Source organism: Helianthus annuus, chromosome 10 (genome assembly GCF_002127325.2).
Source record: "Helianthus annuus cultivar XRQ/B chromosome 10, HanXRQr2.0-SUNRISE, whole genome shotgun sequence".
NCBI lineage: Eukaryota > Viridiplantae > Streptophyta > Magnoliopsida > Asterales > Asteraceae > Helianthus > Helianthus annuus.
In genome coordinates, this window is record NC_035442.2 from 159426947 (window position 1) to 159453956 (window position 27010).

The window sequence follows — 27010 nt, forward strand, 5'->3', positions numbered from 1 at the left end:
TTAACTTTTTTATATAAAGAGTTGTCAAGCCGCTGGAAAGCTTAAAAAAAATGAGACAACAAAAAACAGATTACAAAAGACTCGAAACATCAAAATTTAACCAACTCTCCCACGACACGGCTAGAAGTTTCGAACGATGCTTTACCCACAAGTAGGAGTCTTCTTTGATTTGCTCGACCAAGTCTTGAACCCGCATGAACTTCCCCTTGAAAATTTGTTGGTTCCTCGCGTACCATATCCTCTAAAAAGTCGCCTTAAAGATAGTATCCATCACTTTCTTCCATTTTTTCGAACCGGGGGCGTTATCCATACTCCCACTTTCTTCCATTTTTTGTTTGGGACGTTGACCCAAACAAAAATGCTCCACCATATTCCTTACGCCAACAAAGAATTTACAAAGGCTTGGTTAGCATCTTCTATCCCGTATCCGCATCGATCACAATTAACATCCGGAAGCACAACTCCTCTGTTTTGAAGCTCTATTTTGATAGGCAACTTACCCATAATAGCTCTCCAGGTTAGGAAATTACTCTTGGAGATCGCCCAAGCATTCCACTGGAAGGTAGTATCGACATTGTTTTGCACCCCTGCGGACATAATTTGCTGCCTAATGTGGTTAACCGAGAAATTTGTTCCACTATCATTGTTCCAATACCAAATATCCCCATTTAATTTCAATCGTTGCTGCTGAAGCAAATACATAAGGCCCGAAATCTGATCCCATTCCCTTATAGAGATCGGGTTTCTCAACCATTCCCAACCCCATTGCTGCAAACTGTCCCGAGATTTAAAGTGTTCAGCGACACTCCCTTTTTCGTCAGCAGCAATTTTAAAAATATCCGGAAACCGATCCTTCAATGGTTCGTTTAAAAGCCACCGATCCAACCAAAAGTAAGTTTTCTTGTCGTCTCCAATATTGACTCGAATTTGATCTTCAATATGAGTATTAAATTTCACAAGGGTCTCCTTAATACCAATAATATCTTTCCAGACTCCAGGGATAGTTTTTTTTTTTTTTAACTGGGATGAAAAGGTTGGCATTTTTAGAAGAATGGATGGCCCTAACAACCGAAGCCCAAAGTTGATTAGGTTCCGCCTTATATCGTCACCCCACCATTTTGAGAGCATCGCCAAGTTTAAATCATAGATCCCTCCAACTCCTACACCCCCTTGAGCCTTCGGGTTTAAGAACCTTTCCCACTTCACCAACCGCATTTTATGTGCTCGACCCATTTTGCCCCACACAAAATCGCGCCTAATTCCTTCCAACTGTTTAATAACGCACTTAGGGGCCGGGAATAAAGAAAGGTAGTACAAGGGCAAGCTACCAAGAACGGCTTTTGCCAACGTAACCCTTCTGGCTAGAGACAAATGTCTAGCTTTCCACCCCGATAATTTCTTTCTAAATTTTTCCACAACCAGTTCCCAAAAAACACTTCTTTTCATATTGGCACCTATAGGGATTCCCAAATAATTGAAGGGGAATGTACAAATACCACAATTTAGGATCCAAGCAAGCCTTCTCACATCCGCCTCTTCAACCCCAACTCCAAAAAGGGACACTTTTGGTGGTTAACTTTTAGACCCGAGACACGTTGCGGTAAACATTGGTTGGTACTGGGTTTGAGTTGTTACAGTAGCAAACACTTAGCATATCTGTTGAATGACATAGACTCAAGAAAATAGTGACACGTTGTTTACATCGATCGAAATCTGTAAAAAAATACTGATAACGATTCGGATAACACCATACCGGCACAGATGTTATTTGATCGGAATCGGTTCGATTCGTCACAACACCGGTAGAAACTTCTAAAAAAACCCTAAAAATAGTACTCATGTTACATTTTAAATCTTTCTTTTGAATTTTTTTATTATTATAAATAATTCTTAGTATATATTTTTTTTCTTTATAAGTTTTAAGATAGAATGTGTCAATTTTTATCTCTCTCTCTCTCTCTCTCTCTATATATATATATATATATATATATATATATATAGGTAGAGGATCCTGTAAAAAGTGCTCAAAGTGTGAGAAGTGTAAGAAGTGTATTATAACACTATATATAATACTATATAACACCATATAAACACCGTATAACAATATATAACACCATATAATACCATATAACACTATGTAAAACTATATATCATTATATAACAAATATAACACTATAGGTTGTCTGATAGCATGTCTATTATAGATGTATAGTGTTATATTTGTTATATAATGATATATAGTGTTACATAGTATTATATGGTATTATATGGTGTTACATATTGTTATACGATGTTTATATGGTGTTATATAGTATTATATATAGTGTTATAATACACTTCTTACACTTCTCACACTTTGAGCACTTTTTACACTATCCTTACCCTATATATATATATATATATATATTTGAAGTCGAGTTATGAGTGATAATGCACAACTGAGCAAACACAAACGAACATCTTTTTTAAGGCTTCCTCACATTTACTTCCTTTTTGTTTTACAAATTACGTTGTTTACACTTTTCGTTATCCATAATCCATAAATTATAATAAATCAAAACCATCTTAAGCTACATGGTTTTCTCTTAAACATCTAATTGCCACGTGGCAATGTATTGAGGCATTGACTGAATTTGAGCGGTAAGGAAACCAAGACTTTTCCCTTCCTTGTTATTCAATCCTGTATCATCTATTCTCTCAATCAAATTTGAGTTTTCTAAATTACTAATCCGTTTCATTTCAATCTTTTTACTTTTAAACCTTAAATCCAATTACATGTTTACTTAACATGTTAATATATGTTGTTTGTTGTATATAAAAATAATAAAAACATAAATTACTATTTCGAGTCTTGACTTCTTAAAGTATGGTAGATCTTCCACAAGATCATACCGAAGCCGGAAATGTATGTCTTTATCACGCAGCTTGGTAAGGACGTTTTCGTCAAAAAGTAACTCGACGGGCACATCTCTTATGTGGACATGTGATATTGCATGGTCCATGGTCGTTGTCCTTCAAGATTAGGGAATGTAATTCCAATTATAAGAAGTATTTGTTTATACAACCTGTGTACCGCACGAGAACTTAAACTAGTTTTAACTTATAATGTAACGTTCACACAATTTCAAATATATCGTTGCGACATGCTTATATTTATTCACGATTCGATAAGTGTTTGATTCCTAATATACTAGATAAGATAATAGATTAGCAATATACAAAGTTTTTATTACCTTGACTAGAATGAAAGTGGATCTTTATCAGCATTAGATACAAGTTACAAAGATGATCCATACTTGGGTGGAGAGAATTGTGATCCTTATCAACTTGCAAAGATTATACATGTAGAAATTACTTGTTACATGTATCACATTACTGGTGATCAGTATCATATTATCAAATAGAAGACGGTAAAAATATCAAAAACTTAACAAAAGATAAGTTAGTTAATGTTAACCCGAATTGCTATAATCATTATGTGTTTATATGATGATCTCTTTAATCTTAATTTTGTTACACATTTTCTTAAAAATTTTTTCAAACTAAAAACTTCTCAAGAAACAAATATAAGCCAAGTTAAAAGTGAGACCCATGAACATCATTTCATACAAATCTGCTTACTCATCCTATAACAGACAAAAAAGGTTGAACCACAAAAATTAAAGGTATAGTCAGTTCATATCTTACATGCTGATCAATCAAATCTCAATGAGTGTTTGCCACAAGCCAAAATCTTAAAGAAAAACTGAACTCATCTCTTAAACAAATTTGGTTGAAGTGTATCATAGAAGTAAAGGGGGTCACCGCCCGAAGCATTTCATAACCGAAGAAGTCAAAGAAGATGTTAAAAACTTCAACCCTGTCGATCCACCAGGAAAGTATGATATACAGTAGTAAGCAAGGGCAAGAACCTGTCACAAAACGATAATGTCAGATCTCATCAAAAGAAGCCATCGTCAAATTTTGGGTCAATGGACTAATCTATGTTAGTAATTTTAGACGTAGCATAACGGGCGTGTCGTACAACAGGTTAAAAAATGTCCGGGTCAATACGAGTAACTTTGCAAGTGCGGGTTGACACATGCTTGGATCCAGTTGGTCAACCCAAAAATCCTTTTTATAGAAAATCGAATTTCTGTTATAATAAAGTGAGTTGGCGCACAGTTGTATCATACATCTATTTGGAAAGTCGATAGTTTGACACACCCTGAGTTTGATCCTTTTTAAGGTAACAAACAAACCATGAGCATTACGGATTACATATAGCAAATGACCGATGTTAATAATCCTAAGACCATATGTAATGGGGCTTTATAAGGGCATGAAAGATTTTGATAATGCCCTTACACTATTACTCATGGGCATTATAGGGGCATGAAGAGTGAGGGGCATTTCTATAATAATGCCCAAAGAGAAGAAAAATAATGAAAAGTAATAAATGAAATGAGCATTAACCATTACACCTTTTTTAAAAGGGCATTATGATGATGATGTGGTGAAAAATGCCCTTAGTGGGCATTAACCATTACATATGGTCTAAGGAATGGCAATTAGCTACAAAAAGGAAACATGATCTTTCATACCTGAATCACAGCGAAGAACACAGAAAGGATATAGCTATGAAGCACCATGGAAACATAAATGGTACCAACCATGCTCCCTATGAATCCCAAAGTGAAAGGAAGTCTCTGCAATATGATAAAAGACGTTATAACTTATAACACATACGAAAAAGATAAAAGCAGCGGAAATGGAATGTATTTATTACAAGTGACGATATCAACCCATTTGTTTTGGGTCATTTATATCATCTCCAACGGATCAGATGGTTTAAAGATAAAACTTACCAAAAATGGAAACAGGTCAAATAAATCGACCATGTCAAACAGGTTAAAGAACACCAAACGGCCAAGGTGTTAGACGTTTAAAACTGCTAGATTGCTTTCTTAAAAGAGTTAGACTACTGATCTTGAAACGGTTTCTATAACCTTATATAAAGCATTACTTATTTTGTACAATTCAAAAAAGGAGCAGAAGAGTGTTGACAGATCAGACCAACCTGACCCGACCCGCTTAGGCCCATACTAAAAATTATCGTTTTTTGATCCGTTAACCACCTGACCTGCCTAAACTGTCACCTCTAATTAGTTTCAAAACTTTTACGCAATTACCTCAGTCGATGTCATATGCAGAAACTGATTTTTCGGACCTTTGAGCATGAAGAACGACCCGATTATAAACCCACATCCAACGGTAAAACAGAGAGCAAACTTTTGAGGTACAATTACTATAACAGGTAGAAAAACCGTAAACGCTACAAAAACAAAGAACACCCCAGATGCAAGAAGAAGCCCAAAATACATGAGCGACTTCCCCGAAGGGATATTACTGGTAGCCGACTGCAAATTCCCTGGTATGTTACTCACTCCCCTAGATACCCTAAACAAAAACCAAACCAACAACACATCATAAAAAATCTGTAGACTTTACATTAAAAAAGTCAATGAATAAGTTGCAAATACAGTCACAAAACAAACATCACAAGTAATACACAAAACTACAGCTAAAAAGTTGCGAAAACACCACTTAGGGTTATAAAATCAAGAAAACACCAACAATGCCATAAAAAGATCAATAAATTTTAGATTAAAAAGTTAATAAATGAGTTTAACATACAGTCACAAAACAAACATCACAAATGATACACAAAATTCCAGTTAAAATGCTGCAAAAACACCACTTAGGGTTACAAAATCAAGAAAATACCAATAATATTTCCTAAAAAAAATCTATAGATTTTACATGAAAAAGTCAATAAATGAGTTTAACATTTTTTTTTTGAACGGCAAATTTGGATCACTGACGGACCACTGGAGTATCATCGTACCACCAGCAGAACCACCCGATCATATCCATCTCCACTAGGCAATAATGCCTATACACCAATTCAGGAGGAAACCCAATAAATCTGGGAAAACCCGCTTTGTGGGAATCGAACCCATGACCTAATGGTCATAAGCCTTATCCCACCACCAAGATACCACTAACCTATAATGCCATGGGTGGTAATAAATGAGTTTAACATACAGTCACAAAACAAACATCACAAATAATACACACAATTACAGTTAAAAAGTTGCAAAAACACCACTTATGGTTACAAAATCAAGAAAACACCAACAATATCTCATAAAAAATTTATAAATTTTACATTAAAAAGTCAAAAAATGAGTTTAACATACAGTCACAAAACAAACATCACAAATAATACACACAATGACAGTTAAAAAGTTGCAAAAACACCACTAAGGGTTAAAAATCAAGAAAACACCAACAACATATCATAAAAAGCTGTAGACTTTGCATTAAAAAAGTCAATGAATAATAAGTTGCACATACAGTCACGAAACAAATATCACAAATTATACACAAAATTGCAGTTCAAAAGTTGCAAAAAATCACTTAGGGTTACAAAAATACACAAAATTGCAGTTCAAAAGTTGCAAAAAATCACTTAGGGTTACAAAATCAAGACAACATACTCATGATCACATATTTAACAATTCAAAAAATAAATCTTGAACTTAATTTGCAGGATAATCAGCCTAGATACCTAGATCAAACTTAAATTTATTCTCTAAATTTGAATGTGTAATGTGCAAATTCATGCATTCAGTAGTTAAATCACAACATATTCATCAATATTCAAACAGATCACGAAATATACCAACTAAACTAGTTCAACAAAACAATTGTAGAGTAGCTTACACATTGAAGGTGCCGGAAACGGTGTCGTTTGCGGACCTAACTGCCGATTCGATATCAAATGAACCGACGAAGCTGGTGGAGCCTGCATCGGAGCCTTTAGTGGCGGAATAAGAGTTCCAATCTGCTAACAGTGATGAAGATGGAGCCGATAATGATTTAGGTAGTGAATTGGGGGTATCATCACTGCTGCCGGAAAACCAGTTTTGCATAGTTATGGTTCCAGATCGAAACCCTAGCTTTTGGTTTGAACTTGGGATCGGGAGTGAAAAGGGTGTTTGTGAAGTGTAGAGGCGGTGGTGGAATCTTTGCGGCCTACTGGTGGTTAGCTGTAGTAGTGCAGTAATGCGTTTTCTGTTCTCCGGTTAAACAAGTTTTTGGTAATTTCAAGTTTTGGAATACTTGCGGCCTACTTGGGAACCGAATCGTGTTTTAACAGTTTCTATTCGAAATCGGGTTAAACGGTTAATTAAATCCTAAAATTAACAACTAGATAAAAACAATTAAACGGTTTAAAACATATAACTAAGAGTTTGAACATCCAAAGTTTAAATCATCGATAAGATATTTCAAACCATAAAAGGAAAGTATACAACGTAAAAATGAACGTTAACTAAAAAAACTTTTAGCTAACCGTCACAAAATCTTCATTCAAACATTATGTAAAAACTTTTTCTATATTCTTTAATCCTAAATACATATTTTTAAATATAACATTTAAAGTTCAATTAAATTTATAGGGTTTTTGAAATAATTTTCAAACGTTTAAACCTAAACCGGTTCTAGCGGTTCTTTAAACGGACCCGTCGGTTATCACCGGAACCGAACCGGGAATCATTTTCTCCCAAATTTAAGAACTAGAACTGGACCCTAAATACAACAACACAGTTTAGATCTGGCGGTTCCGATTCGATTCCTCAGTTCCGGCGGTTCAGAACCGTGAATTGCTCAGCCCTAGACATGAGTCTATCTTTTAGACTATGGGGTATAGGGCTTGGGTTGGGGGAAAACGCCCAAACCACCACCTCGGGTGGGCTTGGGTTGGGGCGTGGCCCTTGGGGCTTGGGTTTGAAGCCGGGCGTGGGGCGGTCTTGACAAGCTGACATGGCGGGCTCTCAATGGCCAAACCAAACTAGCCGTTGGGCTAGCCGTTGGCCAACGGTTATGTTAAAAAAAAAAAAAATTCACTATAAAACTCACATTTTTCTTCCATTTTTTACCACATTCAACCACAATACACTCCATATCTTCTATAATCATCTTCAATTCTCCTTCTACAAAACGAAAAAATGCATCCTCATAACCGTGCTTATGACCCGAACAACCCGTTTGCATTCCAATAAAATAATCCTAGCCCACCAGTCACCACCCAATCGTCCAATGCCTCGTCCATTTTTCATACACTCCCCTATGCTCCTTGAAGCGAGTTATGCATCGTATATCGGGAATCGTGTGTTTACTAACTTCCCACAAACCGACGATTCGATACCTACCCCGTTTACACAAACGACCATCAACCTTTCACCAACCTCCATCGACCTTTCACAAACCGAAACCGTCCCCGATACTCAGCCACCCAACGATGGTCCTTCCGCCTCAATAGTTCCCAAAAAGAGAAGTCATAAGAAAAAAACCGAGGCGGAGAAAGCACTTGAAACCGTCAAAACAAAAACAACAAAAATGGGGCGTTAATGAAGAACTTGCATTGGCGAGGGCTTGGTGTCAACAATCTCAACATCCAAGTTTAGGTATTCTTAAATATTTTGTAATATATTCTTAAATATTTTGTAATATATTAATGGTTAACTTTTATGTAACTTTGTAATATATTAAATTTTGTTTTTATTAAAATAGGAAATTCTCAACATCGAACTCATTTGTGGGAAGCGGTTAATAAAGCATTCCATGGAGAAATGGGAAGGGAGGCTTATCGTGAAAACGATAGCTTATCCTCGAAGTGGAGCGAGATTAGCGGCCAACTTACAAAATATAGTGGTTTTTTAAATAAAGCAAAGCAAAACCCAAAAAGTGGTGAAACCGAAGCCGACATTGTGACAAATGCATTGGTTGCATTCAAATCAAATGTGGGGAGCAACTTCCGTTTCATGCATTGTTGGGAGATTTGTAAATTCCATCCAAAGTGGGCGAATATCCCCAGTGGTAGCGAAAGTAACACGTCTTCCAAAAGGTCAAGGGCCTCGTTCCAAGCCCAATCTGATGCACGAGATCAAGAGTTTGAGGACCTTTTGGATGATTCGCCAAACCGGCCTAAGTATGGAAGAGATGCCGCAAAAAGGCGTGCTCAAAAATCAAGATCTGGTACGGCATCGCCTTCAACTTGGAGTTTGGGCTCGCGTAGGGGAATATACAGCGATCAGTTGGATGACATTTCATGCAAGTTAGATACATTCAACGTATTCCAACAACAAAGGGCCGAAATTCAAAAGAGCAAAGAAGCTAGAGATGCCGCTAGAGATGCCCAAAAACAAAAACGGGATGATTTGAAATTTCCATCCCAGCCCATTGATCACCTAGAGGGTGACGAGTTGCAACTAGTCTTGGAGATGAGAGAAGAGATAAAAAAACAAATATAAACGTTAGGAATTTTTTTATGTAATTTTCTTTATTTAAAAATATTAAAAAAATTAAATTTGTTTTTTTAAAAAATATTCAAATACCCAGCGGTTTGGGTCAGCCCAGCGAAGCCCACCAAACCCACGCCCCAAACCCCCGCCCCACCATACCGTCTTCAATGTGGGTCAGCCCAGCGAAGCCCCCCTCAAGCCACGTGTCAACCCATGCCCCAAACCCCCGTCCCACCATACCCCACGGTCTTATTTCTAGTTTCAATTACCCTTTCTCATAATTTCATAGTATGATCGAGAAGCTTATTCCCTTGTAATTCCCACAACAAAAAGCATCTCGTTTGTTCTTATATAAAGGTATTACAACATTCCTTCTCCATTGGTTGTCATTTTTCCAGATTTAAAAATAATGTTGATCAAAGTAGTTTGCCATTGAATTCCTTTATCCCTCAAACACTTCCATCGGTATGCTATCTTGACCAACTACCTTAGCCCTACCCATTCTTCTAAGTGTTGTCCTCACCTCACTATGCGTGATAGCGCGATAATAACAATTATTACTTTGTGTCTTTACAATAGTGTGGTTGTCATTTTCTTGTTAGTAAGGTGTCCCGTCGTTGTAAAGATTGTGAAAGTAGGTTTGTCATCTAATGTCATGATCCTTTACTAAAACACGTTCATCACCTCCCTTTATGAACTTCACTACTCCTAGATCCCTCGTACGTTTCCTAGCTTTGAGAATTTTGAACATGTCATCCTTCTCCTCCTTGGTTCTCAGTCGTTCATATATCTGTTTATAGGATGTGTTATTTGCTTCGTCGCTACCGTTTTCGCCTCCCTTTTCACCTTTTTGTATATCTTCCTCAACCTTAGTCGCTTCTCCTTATCCGTACACCTCAACAACTCTCTAAAATTTTCTAGCTAAACATTCTGTTACACCAAATATGATAAATATTATGTTATTTAATATTAATGTTTCGATATATTAAACTTATCTATTGCATTTAAAAAAAATATTTAACTTTTTTTTGTATAACAACAAAACACATAAAAAAGTCCAATTTTTAGTAGTATAAGTAAAAGACTTTTTCCTAGACTTTTTCCGACCAATAACATCATACTTAGTATATCTCACCAATAGCAAAGCTAAGGTAGGGTCTCAGGAGGGTGAGATATAGACAGCCTTACCTCTACCCCGTAGGAATAGAGAGGCAGCTTCCAATGAGACCCCCTGGCTCGATTGTAGTTTTGCATCAAGCCTTGGACATAAGGCACATAACACTCAACAATTGAGACAAATGCCGATTAGTGCATGTACCCCTTTGTCTTTTGGCTATCAACGCCACCACATGATGCATGATTAACCATCCCATCTTTTAACGTTATTTTCACGAAATTAGTAAATAACGTTAAAATTAGTGCACTTTCACTTTTGCCCCCCCCCCCCCCGAACGCCCACACATATATACATTATATGAGCATATCGTAAGCGGGGGGTAAAACTCCAACCAATAACAAAAGATGCTTAAGTAACAAGAATTGTTGATAGGATCGTTGGTCGGATGCAATAATTATCGAGATGGGGAACACGCCCCTTAAAGCTTCAAAGGTACGTTGTCTCTTTTACTTGTAATAACCGATATTGTAGTAGGCTAGTTCATGATTGTGTTCTTTATATTCGTGTATGCATTTTGTGATTGAAAGAAAGTGTTAGAAAAAACAACCCAAAAATTGACCCAGAGAATTGAATCAATGATTAACGATTGAATCTTACTGAATCAAAAATTGAATTACAAGGAAGGAATTACAAAGAAATTGAAATTAATGAACTAACTACAAACTACTGCAAACCCCTATTTATACTAATCAACCTAAATTCAGTTACAACTATCTGTTGTAAGAATTTCCACAAACACCCCCTGAACTTACAAGAATGTAAGTATCAGACCTTATACCTAAACAACTGCTCCCCGATACCTCAACTACTGACTCACTTCACAACAGCATTTCAAACCACTGATTCACTATATACTGCTTATTTCAACAGCAGCTGTTTACCATCATCAGTTGTTACTATCAGCTGTTAACCACCATCAGTGTTTGATCACTAGCAGTGCTTATAATGCCACCAGTTGTTTGTCTCGTTTAGTCTCAAACAGTGGTTTGCTTATTTATTCATAACTCATCAGTGGATATAACTGAAATGTTACTTTTCTCAACAATCTCCACCTAAGTAACAATTCAGTTTAACCTAGACTTAATGAGTTAAAGCAAAATGTAAACTTTGCACCTGGCAAAGCCTTGGTCATCACATCAGCTAGGTTAACTTCTGTTCCAACCCACTTGACCGCAACTTCCTTAGAAGTCACCACATCTCTGATCCAAAACATCTTCACATTGATGTGTTTGGTTCTCTCATGAAAAACACTGTTCTTTGACAACTGAACAGCACCTTCATTATCACAATTCACCTCCACACCATCCAACCTGATTCCCAGATCAGCAACCATACCCTTTAACCATAAAGACTCTTTTACCCCTTCAGTTAAAGATATGAATTCAGCCTCAGTTGTGGATAGTGCCACAACATGCTGCAACTGAGACTTCCAGCTCACCACATTACCCATTACTGAGAACACATACCCAGTTATTGATCTGCCATTCTCTTTGTCTTTTGCATAATCTGAATCAACATAACCACTGACCATGTTCTCCTTCTCAGCATGATTTTCAAACTTTAAACCAAGTTTCTTTGTACCAGCCAAATACCTGAGAATCCATTTCACTGCTGCCCAATGATTTTTACCAGGATTTGCCATGTATCTGCTCACCACACTAACAGCATATGCAATATCAGGCCTTGTGCAGACCATAAGATACATCAGACTTCCAACAGTGTTTGCATATGGAACTTTGCTCATGTATTCTTCCTCTTCATCTGTTTGAGGACAATCTTTCTTTGACAAATTGAAATGAGCTGCAAGAGGAGTTGTAATAGGCTTACACTCTCCCATTCCATAATTCTTCAACACTTTCTCAATATAAGAAGATTGAGACAGTGTTAACACATTTTCTGCCCTGTTTCTGTGAATTTCCATACCAAGTATCTTTCTGGCTTTCCCCAAATCCTTCATTTCAAACTCTCTCATCAACAGTTGTTTGGTTTCTTCTATTTGGCTTTTGCTTTCACAAGCTATCAACATATCATCAACATACAAGAGTAAATAGACAAATTTACCTCTGTCATACTCCCTATGATACACACAACTGTCATAAGGACTTCTGCTGAAACCACTGCCCACTATGTATTCATCAAATCTTTTGTACCACTGTCTGGGAGACTGCTTCAGTCCATACAAGGACCTTTTCAGTAAACATGCCTTATCTTCTTGCCCTTTGACCTCATACCCCTTTGGTTGTGCCATATAGATCTTCTCCTCCAAATTACCATGCAAAAATGCAGTTTTCACATCCATTTGTTCCAATTCCAGATCTAATGATGCAACCAAGGACAAGAGAACTCTAATTGAGACATGTTTGACTACAGGAGAAAAATCTCATTGTAATCAACACCTGCCTTTTGAGTAAATCCTTTTGCCACCAATCTCGCTTTATATCTCGGATCTTCTCCTGGTTTAACACCTTCCTTAATCTTGTAGATCCATTTGCAAGACACCAACTTCTGGTCCTTAGGCTTGTTTACTAACTCCCACGTACCATTCTTGTACAGAGAATACATCTCTTCATCCATTGCTTTATACCACTTTTGATTATCTTCTGAATTAACAGCTTCTTCAAAAGTTAGCGGTTCATAGATGTTTTCATTCTCTGCTGCTACAAAGGCAACTGCAGAAATATCTTCTTGATCTTTGTACCTCAGTGGTTTCACAACTCTCTTTTTTGACCTGTCTCTTATCAAAATGTAATCCTCCAAATTTGGTATACTTTGACTTGTCTCATCCTGACTTGAACCATGACTTCCACTTTGACTTGTTTCACCCTGAGTTGCACCAGACCTTTCAACATTCACCTTTGGTCTGTTTAACACTAGCTCCACCTCAAACTGAAGATCATTTTTCTTGGATACACTTTTATTCATTTACTCCATAACATCTTTGTATAAGACATTCTCCCTGCACTGAACATTTCTGCTCACTATCACCTTTGGATTTTGCAACCTCCAAAGCCTGTATCCCTTTACACCTTCAGTATATCCCAGCATTACACACTTTTGAGATATTGGATCCAACTTATCATCACTCACATGAGAATACACCAAAGACCCAAAAACTTTTAAATCTTCATACTCAGGTTTAGTTCCAGACCACATCTCCATAGGTGTCTTCATCTGAATTGGTGATGAAGGACATCTATTGATCAAATAAGCTGCAGTGGATACAGCTTCACCCCAGAACTTCTTTGGCATTCCTGAGGTTGCTAACATACACCTCACTCTTTCTAATAAAGTTTTGTTCATTCTTTCAGCCAAACCATTCTGTTGTGGAGTACCAGGAATGGTTAAGTGTCTGGCTATACCATTTTCTTTGCAAAATTTATCAAACTCATGATTACAAAACTCCAGCCCATTATCTGTTCTGAGTTTCTTCACTTTCTTCTCAGTTTGATTCTCCACCAATACTTTCCATTCTTGAAACTTCTTGAAAGTATCACTCTTGTGTTTAAGCACATAAACCCACACTCTTCTTGAGTAATCATCTATGATGGACAAGAAGTATCTTCCACCGCCCAAAGTCTCGGTTCTTGCTGGCCCCCACAGATAAGAGTGAACATAATCTAAGACTCCCTTAGATATATGCTTTCCCTTACTGAACTTAACTCTTTTCTGTTTACCCAAAACACAGCTTTCACAAAAGCTTATATCACAGTTCTTTAGATCACCAAGAACTTGTTGTTTGGACAACTCAATCAGGCCTTGTTGACTTATATGACCAAGTCTCTTATGCCACTTCAGGGCTTCATTATCACCTTCTTCACTTACCACAGCAGCCACTCCATCAACAACTTTACAATCCAACATGTAAATGTTGTTCTTGATTCTAGTACCACTGAGCACCACCATAGACCCTTTTATGACCCTGGCCTTTCCGTCTCTAAGACTAACATGATATCCCATTTTCTCTAAAGTACCAAGAGATAATAAACTTCTCTTAAGATCAGGGATGTACCTCACATCTTTGAGATCAAACGTGATGCCAGATTCTGTCTTCATTGTGACTGTACCAATGCCAAGAATCTGACAAGGGCTGTCATCTCCTAGCTTTACAGACCCCATGTCCACCATCTTCAATTCTTTGAAGGCTTCTTTAAGAGGTGTCATATGGAATGAACACCCTGGATCCATTACCCATTTTTCTTGATTACATTCACTTGTGACCATAAGAACATCAGCACTGTCATAACCTCCTTCTGACTGATCATCAGAATCTACATGACTACTTTGCCCCTTTGAGTAATTACTACTTTGCCCTCTTGAATAACTGCCTTCACCTTTTCTTTTCTTGAATTCTGGACAGTCTTTCTTGAAGTGCTTCTCTGAATTACAAACAAAACATCTCCTCTTGAATCTTGACTTGGATTTTGACCTGGAATTTCTGCTGCCACTGCTGTAATTCCTTTGATCTGACCTTCCTCTCACAAACAAACCATTTCCACCTTCTTCTTTAGAATCTGACCTCTTCTTCAATTCTTTTGAATTCAAAGCAGACAATACATCTTCCATAGATAGAGAATCTCTACCATACATCAATGTATCCACAAAGTGTTCATATGATGATGGTAAAGAAGTGAGAAATATTATGGCCTGATCTTCATCATCCAATACCACCTCTATATTTTCAAGATCCAAAATCAACTTGTTGAATTCATCAATATGATCTTCAAGACTCTTTCCAGATGACATGTGAAATGTATACAACCTCTTCTTCAAATACAACCGATTTGCCAAAGATTTAGTCATATACAATGACTCCAACTTTGCCCAAATCCCTGCAGCAGACGTCTCCTTTGATACTTCACGAAGAACTCGATCACCAAGTAGGGGTGTTCAAAAAAATCGTGGCTCGCAGCTCGCTCGAAACTCGCTCGAAAAAAGCTCGAAGAAAGCTCGGCTCGAAATTGGCTCGGTTGTAGCCGAGCCAGCTCGGCTCGGCTCGGTTTGTAAACGAGCCGAGCTCGAGCTTGGCCTGGCTCGACTCGTGAGCTGGCTCGATGAGGTTTACATCCTTCATTTTTTGTCCCACATCACTTAGAAAACAAAAACTAAAGGAGTATCTCCCCTATAAAAGAAGGTAAAGACAATGGAGAAAGTGAATTAACTATTTATACTTGCATATTTAGCCATATTCTTAAATTAAATGGCAGTTATGGCCCTTAGGCTATGAAGAAATTCATTTTTAAGGGCTTTTTAAGTAATAAATTTTGCGGTTCTTTGTTAGTTCGAGCTAGATCGAGCCGAGCCGAGCTAGCTCGAATTCTAATCGAGCCGAGCTCGAGCCTCAAATCTCAGCTCGATTTGAAATTCGAGCTCGAGTCGAGCCAGCTCGAATCAAGTTCGAGCCGAGCCCGAGCTGGGTCTAGCTCGACTCGACTCGGCTCGTTTACAGCCCTATCACCAAGACTCAATATGATTGCACTATGAGCCTTCTCGAGCATATCCTTCTTCTCTTTATCAGTTAAGCCTTCAGGAAGTTTATCTTCTCCTTTCAGCGCATCTACTACACCATTATGAACCAGAAGAGCCCTCATCTTCACACGCCATAGACTGAAATCATTCCTCCCATCAAACTTCTCCAATTTAAACTTCGTTGACACCATCTTTGATCTCTGATTGCGGAATTGAACTTCAATTTCTTCTTAATCGAGCCACCAATGGCTCTGATACCACTTGTTAGAAAAAACAACCCAGAAATTGACCCAGAGAATTGAATCAATGATTAACGATTGAATCTTATTGAATCAGAAATTGAATTACAAGAAAGGAATTACAAAGAAACTGAAATTAATGAACTAACTACAAACTACTGCAAACCCCTATTTATACTAATCGACCTAAATTCAGTTACAACTATCCGTTGTAAGAATTTCCACACACACCCCCTGAACTTACAAGAATGTAAGTATCAGACCTTATACCTAAACAACTGCTCCCCGATACCTCAACTACTGACTCACTTCACAACAGCATTTCAAACCACTGATTCACTATATACTGCTTATTTCAACAGCAGCTGTTTACCATCATCAGTTGTTACTATCAGCTGTTAACCACCATCAGTGTTTGATCACTAGCAGTGCTTATAATGCCACCAGTTGTTTGTCTCGTTTAGTCTCAAACAGTGGTTTGCTTATTTATTCATAACTCATCAGTGGATATAACTGAAATGTTACTTTTCTCAACAATGTGATTTGATCTTACATTATGGTACAGTTTAACATTTTCAAGTACAACATTAACATCAATTATATTGTTTGTTCATATTCATAGCTCATTGTCGCAGGGCGGACCTAAGCCCAGCCTAAGGTGGGCGGGCGCACCCCCGGGAAAAAAAAATTTAGTGCTAAGTTCCGTCGAAAATCGCGTCCGCACCCCTTGGAATTTTCCGTTCGCACCCCTTAGGTAAAAAGTGTTATCAATTTATATTTTAAAAATATTCTTTAGTAAACTCTTATTTTATAAAAAATACTACCTAAATTATATTACTTTTAATAACTAAATAACTAAACCCAAATACCCAACACATTCAAATAGCCCACTACTAAATCTTAGTCCAATAAAATAAACAAGCCCAAAACCGTTACATATTCTATCCTGCTCTCTCTATCGTCCTTGCACGCCAGCGATCAGAACATCAACAGCGACAACAGTGAACAGTTAGCAGCCGCATACCACCGTAATCAGCCACCATACCACCGCCGATCAAACACGGGTAAGTTTCTTTGTTATTTTTGATGATTTTTGGTTGATATTATCCACCTCCAGCAGCCTATTATAGCCGCATACTAACCATAGTAGACATGTGCTTCGTTTTGTTTTCATTATGTTATGGTGGGTTATATTTTGTTAGTGATGATATTTTGTCTTTTTTTTATAGCCACATATCACGGTATGTTTGCCTTTTTTTATGGTCTATATGTTGTTTAGATGATTTTTAGAGTGATTTACGTTATGATATTTAGGGCTTGAATCGTTGATACATTATGTAATATGTTATGGAGACATGAACTTATAGATCAATTTGTTTGTGATAGCCGATAGGAATAATGAGCTGGGACGTTATGACGCGATTTCTCAAGAGGAAAGTTGATACATCTTCCAGATTCGTTGATGTGGATACTTGCGTAATCGGATTGGCATTGAGAATTTAAGTGAAGGTTGTATATGTTATATAGAGAAAGACTTGCTTAAGAAAGTAGGTTTAGATGATGTTTTGGATATATTTCAAAAAATGTAAACCTGTAGGGCGACGTTTTAATTATGTTTGTAACAAGGTTTGATGTGTTTTTGATGATTATATAAAGTTAGTTCTTTTGTTTTACATGACCCGACGCGACCCGAACCGACCCGATACGAACCGATTTTTTATTTATATACCTTGGGGCCTAAAATTTTTAAAAATGTTTCACACTCCCATGGAAAAATTCCTGGATCCGCCACTGCATTATCGTATAATCATATCGGTTCAAACTAATTAAACATACATATGAAAATCACTCCTATATTCAACATAACTTATATACATTAGTAGTAGATACTAATGTATTCTATAGATATCTACAAGTATGTATTCTTAAATTTAAGTACATAATTATTTATCAAAAAAAAAAAAAACTTGCAAAAACATGATAAAGGGTAATCACATTACTTGCTGCGTTAGAAAACACATTTATTTATTTATTTATTTACTACATCTACAATATCAAGATGCGAGAATAGTGTTTTCCAATGATTGGGTCAAATGGGCGGCCAGGTTTTGTTTTTGTTTTTTTTTTTTTTCTCTTTTGCTTTCTAAATAGTTTTGTTTTGTGATTAGCTGACACCTGCCTGGCACTCTCCTATTGGTCCAATAAATTTACAATTTTATCCCGTTTTAAAATTACGATTTTGCCATTAGTTTAATGGTATGTTTTTACCCCTACTTAAAAACAAATTTACGCTTTTCCTCCCAGCTAAAAAATTTCGATTTTGCCCTGGGTTCAAAATTATGACTTTGCCCCGTTTAAATTTACAGTTTTGCCATTAGTTTTTTTCCCCTTAACATTACGATTTCGCCATCAGTCAAAAAAGTTGCTTTTACCCCCACTTAAAAATAAATTTACGCTTTCACTCCCGGCTAAAAATTTCAATTTTGCCCTTGGTTAAAAGTTAGGATTTTGCCCCGTTTAAATTTACAATTTTGCCATAAGTTTTTTTTTTCTCACAGCCACGTTACGATTTTGCCCTCAAATTAAATTTACATTTTCTCCATCGTTTTTGTTTGTTTTCCTGGTTAAATTACAATTTTCCCCAAGTGTAAACTTACAGTCACGCCGGCAGCTGACTGACACTCTCCCATTGGTCCATTTAGTTTACGATTTTATCCCTGAATAAAAACTATGATTTCGCCCTCAGTTCAAAATTATGTTTTCCAATCGTTTTAGTTTTTTTTTTCGCAAAAGTAGAAAATATTTTTATTGGTTGACCCGATTTAATTTTTTCCCGTGTCAAGAGCTGCCTAACACTTGCTCATTAGTCCTGAAAAATTGTAGTTTTGCCCAGAGCCGAAAATACGATCTTAACATCATTTTAGTTTTTTTCCTAGCAAAATTATAGTAGTGTTTTTTTAATTGATTGAGAATTATTCAGCCATCACTCCGCAACGCGGGATACGAGGCATCACCTAGTTGTGTACATATATGTTATTGGTTCTGAAATTAACCCGTTGTTATGTATATATAAATAGATAAGTGGAGGTTTATTGGGTAGCTCAAAAGATTGATAAATCATAGTAGAACTGGGCTCAAAATAATTCTCATCATTATCATCCTCCAGCAAATCTTACAAATAGCAAAGTTAATATAAGCTCAAACCAATTCTAATTAAACTAATGAATAAATTGCTAAAATCGTCATTGAGGTTTGGGTATGTTTACCAGTTTCATCCAAAATAACTTTTTTGTATCATATCGCCCATCACCCTGGGATTTTTTGTCATTTTCATCCAAACATTTAATTTGCTTTGTTTTTTCTTTGAGACATTTGAATGAAAATGACAAAAGATCCCAAATTTTAGGGACGATTTTGGCAAACAAAGTTAAACGTTTGGATGAAAATAACAAAAATTTCCAAAAGTAAAAAACAATATAAGTAAAAAAAATTGTTTTGTATGAAACTGACAAAAATTTCCAAAAATAAAAAACAATATAGTACAAAAAATTGTTTTGGATGAAACTGATATACATGCCCAGACCAAGAAAGATTTTGACAATTTACTCTAAACTAATTCCAAGGATATTTATTATCTTGATAAATATAAATGGGCTGAAACGGGAAAGTTTTGGTTTGTGGGCATACATTTAGGTCAGCCGACCCGGCCCAGCCCAGAAACATAACCTAAGTCATTAGTCACCTTCTGTTCTCAGAAGTTGCTTTCGTTTCCGTCTCCGGCGACAATGGAGGGAGAGACAGAAATAACGAAAGAGAAAACACGGATATACGTCGGCGGATTAGGCGCCGGAGTGACGGAAGATGATCTCCGGAAAACATTCTCGGCGTTGGGTGAAGTAGTCGCCGTCGATGTCGTCCGCACCAAAGGCCGTAGCTTCGCTTACCTCGATTTCCTCCCTTCTTCCGATAAATCTCTTCCAAAACTCTTCAGCACGGTCTCTCTCTCTCTCTCTCTCTCTCTCTCTCTCTTTCTTTCATATTATGTTATTTGTTTTGATGCCTTTTTTATCTGCAAATTGACCTAGGGTTTACATGTTGAGTACATAACTGTTTTGAATATCAATTTGTCTTCCAGATGTGCCTATTAGATTGAATTTGTTAAGTGTATGTGTACTTAGTTATGACAGTCAGTCAGTGCCCCTCATGAGTCTTGCTTTGTGGTTTTGGTTCATTGTTTGTTTGTTGGAGAAATAAAAAACAATGGCATTGTGTTCATATGTTTAAAAGATGCATTTTTTAAATAAAGTATAATAATACACCAATACTTGTATATGGTTAACATCTTTGAATTTGAACATGGAAAGCTATAGATTTGTAAGTGAAGGGTGAGAGGTTTGTATGGATAAGCAACAAATTTGTATTAAGGGTTCCTATTTTACGGAAGCGTTTTATTTTATTTTAATAATTACACATTTACGAATGTTTATGGTTAAGATAAATCCCCGTGGGTCGTTTAAACATATTGATATCGATACATGCGTGGCTACCGCTTCCTTGGTAGTTTAAACTCTCCCATTATTTTTGTGCTATGTTTTACTCTTTTTCTTGTTTTGTATTTGTACTTCTTATAACATCATGATATTCGCTTACATGACAGGGCTATTAGTAAGTTCGTTGTATATATTTTTTTAAAGCTTCTTAGTTTTTTAAAAGAAATTACCTGAGAATATACTGATATAGTTATCTTTTTATAATATTATCTACTACGTAGATATTTATGCCTATATTAACACTCAAACTTTACAGTATAATGGATGTATGTGGAAAGGAGGGAAGCTGAGGCTTGAGAAGGCTAAAGAACATTATCTTGTTAAATTGAAGCGTGAATGGCAAGAGGAGTCTGAACATGCCAGCAAAGCATCTGATAAATGTAATCCCGATGCAACCAAAATTCACGATACATCCGAGAAGCCAAAGAAACCGTCCCCTGCAGATAAGACACAGATACACATATTCTTCCCAAAGCTAGGAAAGGTAACCTCTTTATTTACACCCTTTCGATTACAAAACAACCATTGAGGTGACAAAATGTGTGTGTTGGTCCGTTGGATTATTTTTTTGTATGGGTCATGGGTGTAAATGGGTCTGGTCGAATTGATGCGAAAAACCTTTTGTCAGGTTTTTATAGTTTCTTTAAAAATAATTGGTGTGAAGAATATGTATACACTATACTTTGAGCGGCTTTTGCCACTTCCAACTCATATTACCTGTTTTCTTTTAAGCATAATTTTTTATTGAGTAAAATGATATTTTCGTCCCTGAGGTTTGGCTAGTTTTGCGACTTCGTCCAAAGATTTGTTTTTCCGCATCCGAGTCCAAAAGGTTTGAAAATTTTGCCATTTTCATCCAGCTCGTTAACTTCATTTTTTCTCCGTTATGTCAGGGGTACTTTCATCTTTTTTATTTAGTAAGGGTATTTTGAATACTTGTACATTCTGCTAAATGCTTGTACATAAAGTGAAAAAGACTGAATTGCCTTTTAAGTTAACAAAAAAGGCGAAAATTCCCCTGACTTAACAGAGAAAAATGGATGAAATTAACGAGCTGGATGAAAATGACAAAATTTCAAACCTTTTGGATCCAGACGCGTAAAACAAACCTTTGGACGCAAATGGCATTTTACTCTTTTTTATTTTACTCATATACAAGTAAATGGTTGAAATTACCACCTCTACTCACATGCTGTCTCGATTCCACCTCACTAATTCTGTTAGTTTTTTTTTTTTTTTTATATTATAGGTGAAATCATTGGCTCAAGTTGGGATCGGAAAACACAAATACAGCTTTCAACGGATTCAAGTTCCACCTGTTCCAACCCATTTCTGCGATTGCGAGGAGCACTCGCTTGCTTTTCCTCCTCCAAGTAAAAAACAATCTATGGAAATCGACGACGCAAGCTACGGTATCAACGAGCAAGAGCTGAGTATTATGAACTCAGTGATGAATAAGATATTCGAAAGGGCAAATCCGTCTAAACAAGTAATTGAGCGCTCTGAATCAACAAATGAAGAAGATGAACCGGTTACTGCTGAAACTGACGAGGAAGATCAGTTAACAGATGATGATGATATGATAATCAACGTGGGTAATAGGAAAAACGACGGTATGGATCTGTTAGGGGAAATGAAAGCCATGATGGCGAATACTTCTACTGAGAAACCAAATAAGGTGAAAGATAATTCTCGAAAGAAAACTGATCCGCTCGATAAGAAGAGAAAATCGTCACACACGGAAGAAACATCTGGAAATTCTCGGGCCCGTGTGGATACTCAAGAAAACGACAAAAAAGAAGTTGGAGTAGTTAGGAAACAATCGGAAAATTCTCGGGCCCGTGTGGATACTCAAGTAAACGACAAAAAAGAAGTGGGAGTGGTTAGGAAACAATCGGAAAATAATTCTTTACGGTCACTGAAGTCTTCATGGAAAGGTCTTATTGGTCAGAAACGCGACACATCATTCAGTATTTCAGACTTCATTGCGTCTAGAAAAGAAGAGGAACTTAACACTGATAAAAAGAGAAAGTTAGAGGCTGATGAAAACAGGCCTGGAACAGAAGTAGGTGACGTGACTACAGAAAATAACATTCCCGACATTATCGCAAACAATTATGAGCAAAAAGAAGAGCAACCAAAAGCTGATAATCGTGACCAAAAAGAGGAAGAACCTAAAAGTGAGGATGTTGACCAAAAAGAGGAAGAACCTAAAAGTGAGGATGTTGACCAAAAAGAGGAAGAACCTAAAAGTGATGATGTTGACCAAAAAGAGGAAGAACCTAAAAGTGATGATGTTGACCAAAAAGAGGAAGAACCTAAAAGTGACGATCTTGACCAAAAAGAGGAAGAACTTGAAACTGATGATCTTGATTGCAATTTTGATAACCATGAAAATGATCAAGATTTAAAGAAACCAACTAAAGATTCGCCTGTGAAAAACGATGAAGATTTGATTCGGACAGCTAGAGGTGAATTTTGGCGGCATAAATCTTCATGGACACAACTGATCAGCACTGCAAGTCATAGTTCTTTCAGCATTTCTCAGATTGTTCCCGATGTAAGTTTCGGAAAACATGAACAACAAGCGGATACATTTGATTCACAACCAGCAAACAAGAATCATGATGATCAGATGATTCAGATCCCGATTGTGACAAAGGAAGCTACTTTGTCGCCCGCAAAGAATAAAGTTCCAGAAAGAAAGAGGGTTAATTTATCTCTTGGGAAATTAGAATCTGATGAAACATGCCCATTTATGAGGACCGAGGAGTCTATGAAAAAGTGGAAGAACTTAAAGGCGTCTTCAAGCGGATCGCTTAACAAAAAGAAACGGTTGGTTAACGAATCTGCTTGAGCTCATCAAGGTCTTTTTGAATACTGTTAATTTTTTTTTTTTTACCTTTTGAGTTATGTATGGTCAATTAAGTTGTATTCTTGTAACAACTTGGATTTTATCTGTCATGTATGAGTTGGTAAAAAACTGTACGTTTGCCTAAGAAAAATAGAAAATATCACCTAATGTGCCAAGAGATAATTCAACCATTTTTTCTTTAAAGAGAGACAGAGAAGAAAAGGGTGTGTAAATAAGACATATCTTTAAAATGTGAGGAACACCTTATATGTTTTTGCTTCAACTTTAATACATAACAAGGTTATGCAACAATATATACCACATTCTGTTTCTAAGGTGCTGTTTGTTTTATCAGAGGCAAAGTGTCTGCAATATGCGGACCACATCTGCAAACCTCTGTAGCAGAAGAGGTGGTCTAAACCTCTGCAATCTGCGAGAAGAAGACTGTTTGTTTTTTCAAAGGTGTTTCTTAACAAACATCAAAAATTCCCAATCACAAACACAAAAAATTCACAATATCTCTCAACAAACAATGAACTGAAATCAAGAAACATTTTTATCATACGAGATATCTAATTAAGAACTAACATCATATAAAAAAAAATCAACAACAATCATCATAAACAAACATACCATTAACTGATCCGTCTTTCAAAAGCAAACAATCTGAGGAAAACCCACCAAGAAACCATCAAATGTAGATGCTTTACATAACCATGAATCAAGATTCCAACTTTAAAGAAAATCTTGAATACCCACCTTAATCTGGCTATTGGCAGCAGCTATATGTAGATGCTTTACAATCTCCAAATGCCTAAATTGTACTGCTGTAAACAACCCATGTTCATCTTGTACCCTGCAACTAATCCCATGTCCCATTGTTTACAATTTTTTGTTGAACAGGGGGTAGGGTTGGGGAAGTTGTGAAGAAGAAAGTGGTCAATCTTTCACATTTAAGCAGGTCAAGGAGGGAGAAGAACGGCTGGAGATGGGTGTCGATCGGAGAAGGTTGACCGGCTGAAATGGGTGTCGATTGAAGAAGGTTGAACGGCTGGAGATGGGTGTCGATTGGAGAAGGTTGAACGGCTGGAGAAGGGTGTTCGCGGTGGTGGAGGGGCGGTGGAGGTGGAGGGGTTGGCGGAGGAGGTTTGAAGAGGGGGTGGCGGTGAAGGGTGAATGATGGTTAACGGTTGGAGAAGTGAGTAGGGTTTTGAGGTTTGAAGATCTGGACATGTTTTGACAGAGATAAGTGTTTTGAAGAGGTTTGAAGAGGTTGGTCCAGATCTGCGCGAGGAAGACCTCTAGAAGAGCTTTTTTAGTGAAATCTCTTCAAAAAAACAAACACACTGCAGACCTAAAGGTCTGCACGTGGTCTGCGCGGCGCAGACATAAGAGATCAAGAAGTACTTCTTGTAAAAACAAACACCCCCTAACTTTCATTATATATCACTTGAGCACAATGCACAAGTAAGTTATTCCGCTTTCATGATTATTTTCTTAAAATTGGTTTCATGTTAAACTCACCTCTATGGTCCAACAGTAAATTCTAATATATTTAAACTAGGTTAGAACCCCGTGTATTACATGGGTTGAATAAATGTAATTTTATATATTAAATAATAAAAAGTTATATTTTTATGAACCCCGTATATTGTACGGGTTAAATAAATGTAATTTTATATATCAAATAATAATAAAAAGTTATATATTTGAAAACCATATGTATTACATAAATTAAATAAATGAAATTTTGTATACTAAATACTAAAAACGTCGTATCTTTGAAAAAAGCCGTGTATAATCGGGTTGAATAAATCTACCAAATAATAAAAAAATTACATCCTTCAAAACCTCGTATGTTACACGTGTTGAATAGATCTAAAAAGAGTTATATATTTAAAAATCATGTGTATTACACATACTAAATAAATGTAATTTTGTATATTAAATACTAAAAATGTCGTATCTTTAAAAAACCCGTGTATAGTTGGGTCGAAAAATCTATCAAATGATAAAAACATTATATCCTTAAAAACCTCTGGTATTATACGTGTTGAATAAATCTAATTTACATAGCAAATGATAAAAAAAGTTATATCTTTAAAAACTTCGTGTATTACACGGGTTATATAAATGTAACTTTGGATAGTAAATAATAAAAAAATTATATTTTTCAAAACCCCGCATTTTAGACTTTTTTAATAAATATAATTTTGTATATCAAATAATAAAAAAGTTATATTTTTAATAAATTAGGATAACATTTAATATTAATTTATTATTTATATATTTAATATAAGATAAATAGGAAAGAGAGATATTTGTTTTAAGATAAGTAGGAAAGAGAGATATTTGTTTTAAAAATATATTAAATTAACAATTTAGATTTGAGGATAATATTTTATTAAAGTATGATAAGATTTATTATTAATTTATTTAGTTAATATAAGATAAGTATAGATTTGAGGATACTTTCCATTAATGACACGTGTCTAAAACTTGGTTTCTTTTATTATAGTAGATAGATTAAAGTGATTAAATCTTTACCTACAAAAGTGCTTATGTATGATATTGTTAATGTGAGGTTTTTTTTTTTTTTTTTTTTTTTTTTTTTTTTAAACTCGGCAGCTACTTAATTTTTTAAATTTACATTTTGCTATTCATATTCAATAGTTAATAGTACACAAATCTAGTATAACATTCCTATAAAGAAAACCCTTAAAACCTGACCACTATAAAGCCATGTAAATAAGCGAGGATAGTAACATTGCAAATTACATTGCAAGTAAGTTTCTACGCAAATCATTACTTGTGGATTCATCTCCATATATTCATCAAACACATAGAAAAACCCCTGCCAAACCCTCATCCTCCTTGTCGTTGCCATAGTTTCTAGTCTCGCTATTGTACCCATCATTATCCTTAAAAAGCTCCATAGCCACCACGATAGTTGTTCAATGTGTTTGATGACTATGTCAGCTTTTGATATGTGGTTTCACGACGTGTATGTCGTGTTATCTTCATTGTGACATGCGGCATTTTAATCTACTAAAAGTGACTTCTCGATGATTAACAAAAAACAAATCAGTGTCTTATATTAGGTTACTAGATTATTACCCCGTGTATTACACGGGTTGAAAAAAAAAATGTAATTTTACATACTAAATAATAAAACAATATGTCTTTAAAAACCTCTTATATATAAATTTTAAGTAATCAATATATTTGATAAATAATAAAAATACTAATAATAGTAAAAAATCTAATTTATATACTAAATAATAAATATAAAAGAAAGGCGGAAAACCCCAAAAATAGGTGCGTCCAATGAATGACACGTGTCACATATTGGTTTCTTTAATTATATAGTATAG

General features: G+C 36.0%; 2 protein-coding genes across 2 annotated transcripts; one reads left to right on the forward strand and one right to left on the reverse strand.

Annotated features, from left to right (window-relative positions):
- Positions 1–3567: 3567 nt before the first annotated feature.
- On the reverse strand, positions 3568–7168 carry LOC110886200 (protein transport protein SFT2). The gene is made up of 4 exons (XM_022133969.2): positions 6769–7168; positions 5172–5439; positions 4584–4688; positions 3568–3911 (listed from the first exon to the last, which is right to left on the reverse strand). Exons 1-4 carry the CDS (start codon positions 6975–6977, stop codon positions 3801–3803), a joined length of 693 nt encoding a protein of 230 aa, XP_021989661.1. The 5' UTR covers positions 6978–7168; the 3' UTR covers positions 3568–3800.
- A 12782-nt stretch (positions 7169–19950) lies between these two features.
- Positions 19951–23812, forward strand: LOC110886202 (nucleolar protein 8). Its single transcript, XM_022133970.2, has 3 exons — positions 19951–20227; positions 21039–21266; positions 22032–23812. Exons 1-3 carry the CDS (start codon positions 20018–20020, stop codon positions 23637–23639), a joined length of 2046 nt encoding a protein of 681 aa, XP_021989662.1. The 5' UTR covers positions 19951–20017; the 3' UTR covers positions 23640–23812.
- Positions 23813–27010: the final 3198 nt, after the last annotated feature.

Excerpts from the sequence above, each read along its gene's own strand:
- LOC110886202 (XM_022133970.2), top strand. The coding sequence starts at position 20,018 with ATGGAGGGAGAGACAGAAATAACGAAAGAGAAAACACGGATATACGTC. Across the intron at positions 20,228-21,038 it reads TTCCAAAACTCTTCAGCACG|TATAATGGATGTATGTGGAA; the intron begins GTCTCTCTCTCT and ends CAAACTTTACAG. Across the intron at positions 21,267-22,031 it reads TCTTCCCAAAGCTAGGAAAG|GTGAAATCATTGGCTCAAGT; the intron begins GTAACCTCTTTA and ends TTTATATTATAG.
- LOC110886200 (XM_022133969.2), bottom strand. The coding sequence starts at position 6,977 with ATGCAAAACTGGTTTTCCGGCAGCAGTGATGATACCCCCAATTCACTA. Across the intron at positions 5,440-6,768 it reads GTTTCCGGCACCTTCAATGT|GGTATCTAGGGGAGTGAGTA; the intron begins GTAAGCTACTCT and ends GTTTTTGTTTAG. Across the intron at positions 4,689-5,171 it reads TGCATATGACATCGACTGAG|AGACTTCCTTTCACTTTGGG; the intron begins GTAATTGCGTAA and ends ATCATATTGCAG.